Source organism: Mastigoproctus giganteus, chromosome 2 (assembly GCF_048544385.1).
Source record: "Mastigoproctus giganteus isolate SK-2022 chromosome 2, ASM4854438v1, whole genome shotgun sequence".
NCBI lineage: Eukaryota > Metazoa > Arthropoda > Arachnida > Uropygi > Thelyphonidae > Mastigoproctus > Mastigoproctus giganteus.
Window position 1 is genome coordinate 30262695 of NC_143576.1, and position 12980 is coordinate 30275674.

Here is a 12980-nt window from a genome sequence, read left to right on the forward strand (position 1 = left end):
GCCCCTGGAGAATTAACCAGGGGCGAAGGTATTAACGCTCGTGAAGTATGCTATTCTTGCTGGTCGAACAGTATTTGCATTCCAAATCTGCTCATAATGGGAACTGCGATAGCCCATTAGTGCTGCTGCTGAAGACATTTGCCTTTCCATTATGAAAGACCATTATGATGCACAGCCTTACGATAGCTGTGTGTTGAAGTAAGAAGCCCTTTACGAGTTTCCTCAGTATTGCATTTTAAATAAATAGCACTGTTTCAATGGAGAAGTACATTGTTGCGTATTTAAAATACTACAGTGGCGGACAAAAAAAACTGCATCAACTTTAAAAAAGTAACATTTGTAGTGAAACGTATAAGATATTGTTTGATTACAGTCATTTTGTTTGTCGCAAAGCAAAAGTATTGCGTCAGATAACGCTTCTATTGCATTAGACAGTAATTGCAATGTATTGCATCAGCCATTTCTATAAGTATGGCGTAGGAAGGATATATACAATCATTAGTATCTGTTTTGCGGAGGTGTAAGCATGGCTCCATATGTTCAGTTGACACCAAGAAAAAAAAAAGTAGCTGTTGCTCTGTCCCAGGAAGGGCTTTCTAAGCGTGCTATCGCTGATAAAAGAGGCTGCCACCAGTCAACAGTATCCTGGGTGCTGAAATTAAAGTGTGAAACTGGTGATGTGAAGAGAAGACCTGGATCAGGCCGTATGAGAGTGACTACGCCTTCCCAAGATCGATATTTGAAATGGCTACGCCTTCGTAATCGCCATGCTAGTGCTCCTGGTCTAAAACTGGACTTTGAGATGGCCTCTGGTGTTGAAACAAGTGCACGAATCATCCAAAGACGGCTCTCGGAATGCGGTCTGCATGTCTATTGGCCCAAGAAGTCTTTGTTGACTCAACAAAGACTTCTTCAACAAAGTCTTTGTTGACTCAACAAATCAGGAAGAAGAGACTTGCTTGGACTAAAACGCATGTTTCACGGACAAAAGAGCAATGGGACACCATCGTCTTTTCTGACGAATCAAAATTCAACCTGCATGGCTTGGATGGGAAGCGATATGTCAGAAGACGAAAATCGGAGGCGTACCATCCTGGCTGCATAACACCAACTGTAAAGTACCCCGCCGGTCAGATGGTCTGGGGATGCATAACAAGCAAAGGGGTAGGGCGAATTAAGTTTATTAACGAAACGGTGAATGCAGAAACCTACACTGCTATCTTGGAGGAGTGCCTGAAACCCATTATTAGGGATTACCACACAGACGTCCAAAACTTCATTTTTCAAGAGGACTCAGCACCTTGCCACACAGCAAAATTGGTAAGTTTTATGCTATTTAGATTTAATGATGAGTTTGTTTTCTTGTCTCACAAGGCTTAAAACATACTTACACCAATGTTTTCCCTTGTTTTTCTCCCTTAAGGTGCAGTCATACCTCAGAAATGCTGGCATTACAGTGTTTGACTGGCCCGGCAACAGTGCAGATTTGAACCCTATTGAAAATTGCTGATACACAAATAGTCTAAAATTGCTCAGAAGAAGCCAACAAGTAAGATTCAGCTGCAGGAGAGCATTGTAAGGATGTGGTATCACGAAATTGGGCAACGGTATATGCAGAAGTTGATTAACTCTATGCCAGATCGTTGCAAGGCTGTACTTTCACGTTAGCAATTGCAGCTCGAGGAGGAACAACAAAATATTGAGGACTTATTTTGCTGATATACGGTACATGATACTATTACGTTAACTTGTCATTTCAGTTTGTACACGTAAATGCAATAAAATGTATGTTTGGTTGTCATGATTGCCATTTCTCATATTTCCATTAATTACGCATTTTACCCTTTGGGAAAATATGTTAATTAGGTATATCAGGTGGAGTCTTTTTATTGGATTTTATTCACATATATCCCATCTAACAAATGCATTTCGAACATTTTCGCAACCCACAATGCAGCGCAAAACACATTATTTGCAAACTTCACAAGTGATGCGGTTTTTTTGTCCGCCACTGTATATTAGCATTAGCATTAGCATTAGTAGAGGCATATGATGCAAGAAAGCAAGCTTATACAGCATATATGCATATACCGGCCACCACAATATGAGATCGCTGTACTTAGTAGCAAATTTACTTTGCTCAATGCTAAGTACAGACTGAGGTTCCTTACCTGTATAATTATGTTTTCTAACTCTTTCGTAGCATTAGTTATACCTTTAATACCTTTAAACATCTCTTATATCATAGATATTTCTTATCACCGGGTCGTCAGGTCATTCAGTCACAGTGCCTTCTTTTTGACCGATAAGGTTCCAAAAGGAATCGAATCCCGGGTTAAGACCTCTGACTTACAAGGCGTAGTTTGTGATTGAGAAGATATAGAGTATGGTTGCCATTTCTCTTCGACCTTCTTTACTCTTACACTTTTATTCATCTTTTTTTCTGCACTTCTGCTGTTGTTGTTGTAGGGTTTTAGGCGTATCAGCGACTTAGACCATATTGAGCCATTGTGTATATTATGTCTGTACAAGTGTGTGTTCACTGACCGATTTGTATGTTGTGCGGGCTGAAAAACCGGACTAACTTAAGGGATGTACTCCTACTCCTCGCTTGAGATTGGCTAAGTACAGCCTTGATTGAAGAGGATGTTATAAATTCTTTCAGTCAAAGACAGGAATCGACCCTAGACTTCTCAAAATGAGTGACAGTGGTGAAACCATTATACTGTCAAGGAGGACGATTCTTCTTCTACCCCTTTCTACTATTTTGGAGGCTTTTAGACTGAATTAAGTAGTGTTGTGTTTACAAAAAGGACTGCAACGGTAGTATGGAAATGACATACATTTTAAATAAATAGAAATAGACTCCTCCATTCGAGCAGTTCTTTTTATTTAAAGTGCCTAGTGAAATACGGACAGTACCGAGTTGCCTCGGTACTGTTCGTATTGTGAAGCACATACAGACAGCACTTCTCATATTGTGAAGCACCCCCACAATATGAGAAAAATGCACATATAATAGTTTGTTCAGTGGTACGTACTGAGCACAGCTTATCACACAGCTTCAAGAACCTAATTATAATTATTGCAAGATTAATGCATTGCTGCAGTAATTTTTTGTTTAGCAACATAGTAGTGTTGTGTTACCAAGCAAAAAAACAAATATGATATTCTAACTCATTAACTTCGGAATGCACTTAAGAAGCAGCTAGGATTATGTTTTTCATAATAATGCAGTTGTGGTCAGTTACTCTGGGTGTTGGCTATGGTATTAACTGCTCAACTCGTTCCTGTTTCAAAGGCGCAAAAAAGTTTCATCGGAAAATGTAATGAGCGATTTTCATTTCATTTGAAATACGTTCACTATTTTTGCAACTCATGGTTTAACTGAGCCCGGGCAGAACAGTTTTAATAGGAAAGAACATACAGTAAAATATGTAATGGTAACGTCTGTAGTACCCAATAAGATTACAAAGTGTAGCAATACCTTTAACCTCACGTTAGTATCACGTGACTGGTGATGTTATATGCTAATACCCTAGCCTGAAAAACATTGGATGGCATTATACCGCATGTAGGATGCACTAAACTTTCAGCTTCCACTTTCAATTACCTTTCGTTGCTGGTTAAGTCTTAAGGCGAAATGAAGACGTCAAGATTTCAAGTGTCTTCTGCTGGAGGATGCTATGACAATCCACTATCAGTAGGAATGACTGCTCAAGAAGTCGATCGTGTTCCTCCTGAAACTGTCTTAAGGAGGCTTAGTTTAGCTCTCAGAAGAGGCAGCAGAAGGCAGAGTTTCCAGATAGCAAGTCCTTCTAATCTCCAGAACTTTACTGCGATTATCTGTTCGATGAAAGTAGTGGCACGTATTGCCCTCAGTACACCCACGATGCAGTACCAAGGGTGGAGAATTATCGCAATGTACTTTCTTTAAGCAGACATGTGGTGCGACCAACTGTAGATGAACTCCACAGTCCCCTAGGTTTTCGGCAGGTCAGTGATGAAATAATAATTATTACTTAAGTCTGATTTCGTCTCTAGATTGCAATTTTGGAAATTTGTTTTTATCTGTAACACTGCAAGCTATGAATTAAAATAGGTTTTATTCTCAGGACCGTACTTACACTTCTCGGGGACCGAGGCGCTAAGCTCTTTCGGGGCCCCCTTTAAAAATACCAGATGTCCAGAGTCCAAAAAGAAAAAAACTTGCATATATAAATATAATCATAAATTGCAAATATAAATATAATTGGTTGGTTTGGAGGGGGGGGGGGGGGTTGATGGCTGTCGACTTTCCGCAAATCTTCTCGATGCGCTAAGTTGGATATGAGTATGGAATACATGATGATTTTAATACGTAGCTTTTTTAAAAAAATCATAAATTGATTTAATTAACATGGTACGGTAATTTACATAAGAATACATTTATACGCGATTGAGTGTCGAGAGAATTACAGTCCTACAATAAATGTATGAGGTGTTCTATTATAATTTAAGATAAATATAATCAGAAAAAAAAACAATTATTTTTACAGATCTGTTTAAACACAAACGTTGCAATACAAAGATCTCTTTAAAAATTTGAGATTACAGAGGCCATGCGAGGACCCCTCTATGGTGAGGCCCGAGGTTAGCGCCTCATGCGCCTATTTATAAGTACTGCCCTGTGTATTCTATAAAACCTACACAGTTGTCCTTAAATATTATAATAATACAGTAGGCCCTCGATTTAACGGACAAAAAAATTTCTCTCCTAAAGGAAAAATTTAGAACCTTTTTTATAAGCCAAAAAAAAAGTAAGGCAAAAAAAAAAAAAACCTCGTGCCTTAAAGGATTTAATGAACCAGCTACCGGTGATATATTCCCACTCAAAAAATGCCTGGTTACAATGGAAATTTTCTGTGACTGGTTCTTTACTCATTTTATTCCTAATGTGAGACACAATCAGACATATGTGCTGAAAATTCCTTCTCATGAAATAAAGGCTGTTTTACTGCTAGATAATGCACCAGCTCACCCTAATGCTGAGAGGTTAGTTAGCAGGGATGGGAGAATTAAATGTGTTTTTCTGCCTCCTAACACTACTTCACTGATACAGCCGATGGATCAGGGTATAATCGTTGCATCTAAAAGGTTGTATAAGAAGTTTTTGGAAGAGGTGATGGTTGTTTTTGAAGAAACAGAAGACGCAGAAGAAGATACAAGAGGCACCAGGACACTACAAAATTTACATGCATACAACATCAGATCTGCTAACTTCAACTTAGCAGCTGCGTGGAAAGATATGAAGATTACTACCTTGGCCATGCTTGGAAGAAGTTGTTGCACGATGTAGAAACTGAAATGGACTTGGAGGGAGTTTAGGCGTCTAATTTTCGGGACACTCTTCTGAGGACCGGCAACAAAAAAATGCAACTAAGAATTATGTGGAACAGTGGCTCGAAAATGATGAAGGTGAGCTGTGCTATCAAATTTTTTCTGAGGTAGAGATTGCGGAAAACGTTCTTCGTGGAGAACAATAGGACAATGATGATGATGATGACAAAATCGAAGAATCAGTTGCACCTCATCTTAAATTGTCTGTTATAACATATGGATGACATCATACATTATATTGAATCATCATTAGACCCTGATGTGCTTCCTTATAATGAACATTTTAGAGAATTTCGATCTACAGTAATAAGGAAGGAGCACCAAGGTGTAAGGCAACTGAAACTTGATGATATCTTCAAGACCACTTCATCAACTGGACCTGTTCACCAGAACCCTCTACCAGCAAGGAATTAATTAACACCTCTCCCTCCATATGACAGTTATTTCTGACTCTGAAAATTATAATTCTTTCAATTAAGTTAATATTAATATTGAATATTATGTATCTTTTTTAACGTTTTTTGTATGTTTTTTATTCAATAGAGTTTAAGAATTTTTGAAGTATTTTTTTCCTCTAAAATGGATTTAAATGAAAAAACTAATGTTCACATTGAAAACAACTTTGTGTGAGCTTTAAGAAAAAAAATTTAAAAAAGTGATGGAAACACTACATTAGTTACATTGTATAGTTTTTGACGTGTTTAATTAAAATAAAGTATGGTTCCTGTCGTAAATTTATTTTTATATTTTTAACAGATGTTTTAGTGGCGTGTATAAATTATTTGGTCTTGAAGTTATTTCCACAACACTTATTCCAGCACTAACTTACTCTCAATACGAACCTTGATGGCATTGATAATGATTTTGCTAACATAAAAAATTAAAAAAAAAAAAAAAAAAAAAAAAATATATATATATATATATATATATATATCTAGAAGATAAATCTGTGTTTAAAAATCAGTTCGTAGAATTTTATTGTTGGAATAAAAATCGTTGAATTCTATTTGAATATATACATATTTTTTAAGTCTTTGTTTATTCCTAGGCACTGCGCACTGTGCCCAATGAAAAAGACTGCTGTGCTCTTAACGCTTCTTAACAACAACTTTAATCCCCCCTTCCCCCATTATTGTTTAGGGAAATACAGTACTCCAGTTCAAGTCATGACATGCATATATGTTTAAATCTATTTACCAGTAAAGTTTCTGTGAATTCCTATGTGATGACATAATCTAATATTATAATTAGAGTTATGACAGAAATTCGGAAATATTCATGTAAAATATACAGTATTTCTATGTATTTTTAGCAGAGAAGAGATACCCACCAAAGTACAGATGAAGACGATACAAAACAGCTGGAGGGAGTAGTGAAATTCGGGTGGATTAGAGGTGTCTTTGTGAGTATTGCGGCCTTTTCATATATCTTTCTGAAGTTTCATCCTTCAATTAGTATAAAGACTGTTTTTACGTAGATGATGTCGTAAAAACAGTGACATCTGCCCAAGATGTCGGCAAATCGAGGACAAACCTGAATGCCAAAATATAAAAGAATCTCTTCGGACTATCTATTTGTATTTACTAAACAGTATGTACGGAGGTGGTGGTGGGGGGGGGGGTTATAATTAAATGACATGAATATTAAAAACAAATAATGAATTATAAAAATTTCATTTAAAGTTTAAAAAAATTACATACTTGTAGGCTTACTTTGCAATTCCTTAAATAAATCGTTCCTATGTATATATATGTATGTATCAGAAACATTGAAATAACGTGAAATAATAAAAGAAGATAATTTTCCGTGACCTCTGGTACTCTGATGCCAATCAAATATTTTTTGTCCTCTAAATGGAAGGTTTACTGTATAGTCGGCTTATAATTAAAAATATTTGTAAAAACATTCATGTGATGAAATAGATCCTTTAAAAAAGTCCGAATAATCCGATTTAGAACATAACCTTGCCTTATTATACGAGGGCTAAAGAATGATCTTTCTTTTTTTCTTTTCTTTTTTTTTTTTTTTCACAACGTGTCTTTTATTCATCATCTATATTTTGATGGTCCTTTTCAGAGTAGTCCCCATTTGGTGAAATGTACTTACTCCAACGTTTCTGCCATTCTTCAAAAATATAGTGGAAACCATTTTTTTGGCATGCGTTTTAGAATCGCCTCCGTTGTCTTTACAACTGATGACTGAAAACGTTTTCCTCGCAGCTCTTTCTTTAACTTTTGAAATAAAATAAAAAAAAAAAATCGCTGGGTGCAAGGTCAGGCTGTAGGGCGGATGGGGAACACAATTTAACATTAATGTGGCTAAGTACTCGATGACAGTACGAGCAGTGTGAGGTCTTGCATTGTCGTGATGCAGTACCCACCCATCTACGTGCAGTTGTGGTGGTTTGCAAGGAATGTGATCCCACAAAGTGTGCAGTTCAGTTCTGTAGTAAGGTCCTGTAACAGTCGTATGACGTGGCGCAACGTGCCGGCCGGTAAACTCTTCCTTGAATGTACAAAAAAAAAAAAAAAGAAAAAAAGAGATGATATACCTTTCTTGCAGAAGCGACAACTTTTGCTTTTTTCGGTGTTTTTGCAATGACTTCCAAACAGAGCTTTGTTGCTTACTCTCTGGGTGGAAATGATGAAGCTATGTCTCATCCGCCGTTATCGCTTTTCTGTGCAGAACCTTACCATCCGTTGCAGCTCCTGACGACCCTCCATGCGAACTTGCTATTGCTCAGGTGTGAGTAGTATTGGAACCAGCGTTGCCAACTCTTAATAATATTTCCCGCTAGCCGCATACTCAAAATCCGCTATTTTTAGCACTTGACCCGCCAAATTTTTTAAATTTTCATTTGTTTGTACTTTGTAGTGAATAAAAACAAACAAACAAATAGTATATATAAATAGTTATTTATTTTTCTGTTTTTAATATAAAATCAATATCTAAAAATCTAAATTAATTTCGAAATTCAATACCTCCTCATCATATGCTTCTTGTGTACCTATTTTGCGAAGCACTTCTTCAGGTAAAACATAATTTCTACAACACTTTCCAACTATTTTGAGCCCGTACCTACTGATAAGATTGCATTAACCATGCCAACACTCATTCTGTTGCGTGTTTTGTTTTTTACTAGATTTAAGTTGCTGAATATTCTTTCCACATCTGCATTGGATAATGGCAAAATTAAAATACCCAATGCAAATTCGCTAATTTCTTTAAATGGATTTTCACCGCTTGCATCTCGATATTTCGAAACTTCTGACCAAAACTTCATTGTATTGTTGATGTTTTCCCATTTAACGAGAGTAATGTTTATATACAGTTGCTCAATTTTTTTATTTTTCTACTTCAGACAATTTTAAATTTTGTAATAAATTTATCAGTGGTTCTTTTTGTTGCTTTAGTAAATCTATAATGCTTTAATATATTGTTAACTGAGATTAATGACATTTTTTCTAATTCTTTTATGTTGTCCGGAAGGCGTTGTTTTAATTGCTGATACAAATCAATCAAGAAATTACGGCATCTCTCTCTTATTGCCATTTCATCTGTTGTTGTGATAAGTTTATTCATTATTAATTCATTTATTTTTATTTCAAATTGGTAACCTAAATATGGCTTAGGGTCTAAATAATTATTAATGTCCTCTTCTATCCTTTCAATATCTGTATTTGGTAAAAACATTTTATTGGCAATCATCGACAATAGCATGTTTAAATCATGTAGTAATAATGTAGGATCGGCAGTATTTGATTCAAAAGATTTGTTTACTCTTTGTACTTCAGATAAGATAGGTTTTAAAATAAAAGATATACTAAATTACTTTCATCTTTGAACATTGAATAAAGAAGTTCTGCAGTATAACATTTGTCAGTCAAACGAGTTATTTCAAAATGGGCTTTTAATTCAATATACTGTTCTAAAATTCTTGTTATAGCAACTTCAATGGATAACCACCTTGTTTGACACGAATGAACTATCTTTTTCGGATCTGCACCATCGTTTATGGCACTGTATAAATATTTGAATTGATTTTGTCGGCTGGTGGATTTACTAAACCAATTAAAAGTTTCAGCTATCATGAATTCTAGACTTCTAGGGAATGTTTCGCGGGTTGCATGACATACTGCTAATTGCAAAGAATGACAAACGCATTTAATTAATGCGTATGTCATTCTTTACAATTGTGGAAAAGCTAACCATTCCTTCCGAAAATTTTGGGTATATTTCGTTTTGTTTTTGTCCGCCATCCCGTAAGGTAAGGCTTATGGCCAGTCCACCTCTATCGAGAGAGAAAAAAAATATGAAATCGTGAAACGCTTTGAGCGAAATGAAAGCCCATGTGATATTGCACGTGCTACAGACCTAAATGAGGCAACGCCGAGAATTACAAAGAATGCGGAGAAAATAAAAACAACTTTCATAGCGGGAACAACTCAAAGTGTAATTAAAATCCATTAGATTAAGACACAAGAATTGGAAGAGATGGAACGGCTGTCATCTCTTTGGATAGAAAATCAAACAAAAAACAAGTTTGCTTACGATAGAAGCAAAAGCATTAGCAATATTTTATTACGACCTTTACGTAATAAAAAAATACGTAATAATCGTAATGAAATACGTAAGTATTTTATTACGATTATTTATTGTGTTTGTAATGTTTTGGTTACAAATGTGTGTTCAATCTTGGGTGGTCGGCACCTAACCCAATTTTTCCCATAGGGCCTGTTGTTTATATTGCACGAGGGTTTCTAGGAATACAACTATCGTGCTATACGAGGACTGACTATACTAAGATATTATTACACTGTGGTTATTAGAAATAATTATTACTTACTCTTATTACTTATTGCTCTGTGGTTATTAGAAACGTTGAAAGAGATGTCGGTAATTCGGATCGCATTTCTTTGAAGCCAAACAAATACGACGAAGAAAAATTATCCAATGCCATTCCTTCGCGGTTTCAAAAAAAGGCGTCATTAGAATTTTTTCCACATTTTTAGATTTGATCCAACAATTTAAAGCTATGACCCAATGATCAGGTCGTTTGACCGCGAGCGTAACTACGTAAAATTGTTGGGGTTCTCCTCAGGGAAATCCAGAATAATATAAAACCGATTCGTCGCTTTATAAAAAAATAACTATGAAATATGATATCCCTACTATTTCAATTATGAATTATTTTTATTATTAATTAAATAATTAATTGAACAATTAATTTAATATTTCTTAAATGAATATTTCTTAATTTAAATGTTACATTGCCAAAATACATAAAATGCTAAACATTTATACTCTTCCCGCTAAAAAATCCGCTATCCGCTATATCATATTTTTATCCGCTAAACCTGAAGCAATTCCGCTAAATCTAGCGGGAAAACCGCTAAAATGGCAACACTGATTGGAACCCAGCGTACATAAACACATGTTATATGCAAATGGTCATGGACAATACCGTGCGTGCTTCCTACTGATATTATTATTATTAGCCATAGGGTGCAAGGAAGCCCGAGGCTTACGCTGCACCAGACAAAAAAAAAAAAAAAAAAAAATTCCCGAGTACCCTGAGAGAGAGAGAGAGAGAGAGAGAGATGTTAAATGCAAGGTGCAAGGTGTTTATGGTTTCTGTGGTGACAGCAGTGGTTGAAGTACCAAGACCGCGGATTTTTGTGATTGAATCACGTCCATCTTTAAACATTCTAAACCACCTGCGAGCTGTGCTTTATGGAAGCGTAGATTCACCCTGTCTCTTCTCTTTTAACATTTCATTGGCTTCACCTGATATTTTCTTGAGACGGAAACAAAATTTGAGAGCAGCATGTCACGCGTGTCACGTCCATTGTTACTTAAGCAAAACTGAACAGGCATAAGCTTGACCGACCACCAAGGTTACACAGTGCACACGAGTCAACTGCGCAGTTGCAATGTGATGCAGCTTGGTTTGATCTTAAATTCAGCAGCTCATATAGCAATAGCAAGCAGTACGGTTGGTTGTTCATGAAAATTATGATAATTCTTTATTGAGCAATTCCTCGTAGCCGAGTGGTCAGGAGCAGGAGTGCAGTAGCCCACGCTCTTTGAGCAGACCGGTGTTCAAGCCCCTGACTGCTAAATACGGTCGATCTGCCAACCCGCACTGGACCAGCGTGGAAGATTATGGTCCATTTCCTTCAGCATGAATTGTTGAGAAGGCTTCCATCCTGCAGTGGGTTGATAATGGCTGTAGTTTATACTTTTACTTCCTCATACATTACAACCCCAGGGGCTCACATCTGGTGAGTATGGGCTTGGCACACCCAGGGTCCTGAGCTGGATATCATCTCTTTCTTGGTGATTCACTTCCCTCTCTCTCTCTCTTAGAGTAACTCGGGAATTTTTTTTTTTTTTTTTTTTTTTTTTTTTTGGCTGGTGCAGCATAAGCCTCGGGCTTCCTTACACCATACATCTAATAATAATAATAATAATAATAATAATAATTTATTCAAGAAAACATATTAATGAGTAACTTGAGGGATGCCTGAAAATTAAAAAAAGAATCTTTATTGCGTACATGGCATTTTTGACTCCACATAACACTAAAAACATGATAATGTTCTTGCAATGCTCTACCTTGAAAACTTCGCTGTGTATATATATAGACAATCCAGAGTTAGTTTAAACATAAATTTTAATTGTTTATTTTTTATGGTTTGCTCTTCATAAATGCCTTCATCAAAAATTAAAAATAAAATTTATGTTTATGTTTAATTTTAATTAAATAAACGTAACTATTTATTTAACATAAATTTTTATTAAATAAACTTAAAATTTATTTATTTGTTTATGGTTTGCATTGAGCTGTAAATGCCTTCTTCAAAAATTAACGGTATACATATTTCTACTTATAGATGAGATGCTTATTAAACATATGGGGAGTGATGTTATTCTTACGAATGGGGTGGATGACTGGACAAGCTGGAATGGGTAAGGAACGAATGAAAATAAAAAAGCTATACAAAGTTTGTTTTTATCTTCTTATTTTTAAGTTTTATTATTCTTGTATACAAAATGGACAGTGAGCCCATTTATGGGCATTAAATAAAGGAATTTATTTTCATTTCACATTTTCTTACTTGTATTACAAGTTTACATCTGACTACTGCTGTTTTTCGTTGCAGGTTTAGCGATCCTAATTGTTTTATTAGCATCTGTTGTAACAGTTCTCACAACTCTTTCTATGTCTGCCATATGTACTAACGGAGAGGTAAGAGGAGGTAAGTGTTCTCCCCCCGCCCTTTAATACAGGGAATAGAATTGGGATACCAGACACTACAGTTTCTTATTTCTAATAATGCTTTTCTTGATTAGCTTTGAATAAAATACCCTTTGTAATCATGTTAATATTATTGTTGAAACTCCCTGTATTCTTTCTTTCTGTCTTCTATCTCCCCGCAGTTCACCATCTAGAAAGATGAATGATATATCAGAAATCTTGTTGCGGGAAACACAGTTTATATTAACCAGGATTAAATAAATAAAATTTTAATTAAGAAGTTAACATAATTGAATCAGAAGTATGACTGCTATTTGTCCGCTACAGGAGGGAGTTTCGC

General features: G+C 35.8%; 1 protein-coding gene across 2 annotated transcripts in view; it reads left to right on the plus strand.

Moving 5' to 3' along the window:
• Positions 1-3830: 3830 nt before the first annotated feature.
• LOC150089243 (solute carrier family 12 member 1-like) overlaps positions 3831-12980 on the plus strand; it is a 104089-nt gene continuing 94939 nt past the window's right edge. Inside the window, exons 1-4 of one of the 2 annotated variants that reach the window (XM_090390398.1) lie at positions 3831-3996; positions 6692-6781; positions 12276-12351; positions 12546-12641. In XM_090390398.1, the coding sequence (XP_090246524.1) occupies positions 12276-12351; positions 12546-12641 (172 nt within the window). In that variant the 5' untranslated portion in view covers positions 3831-3996; positions 6692-6781. The remainder of the gene's footprint in view (positions 3997-6691; positions 6782-12275; positions 12352-12545; positions 12642-12980) is intronic. The other variant, XM_090390399.1, reaches the window with a different exon arrangement.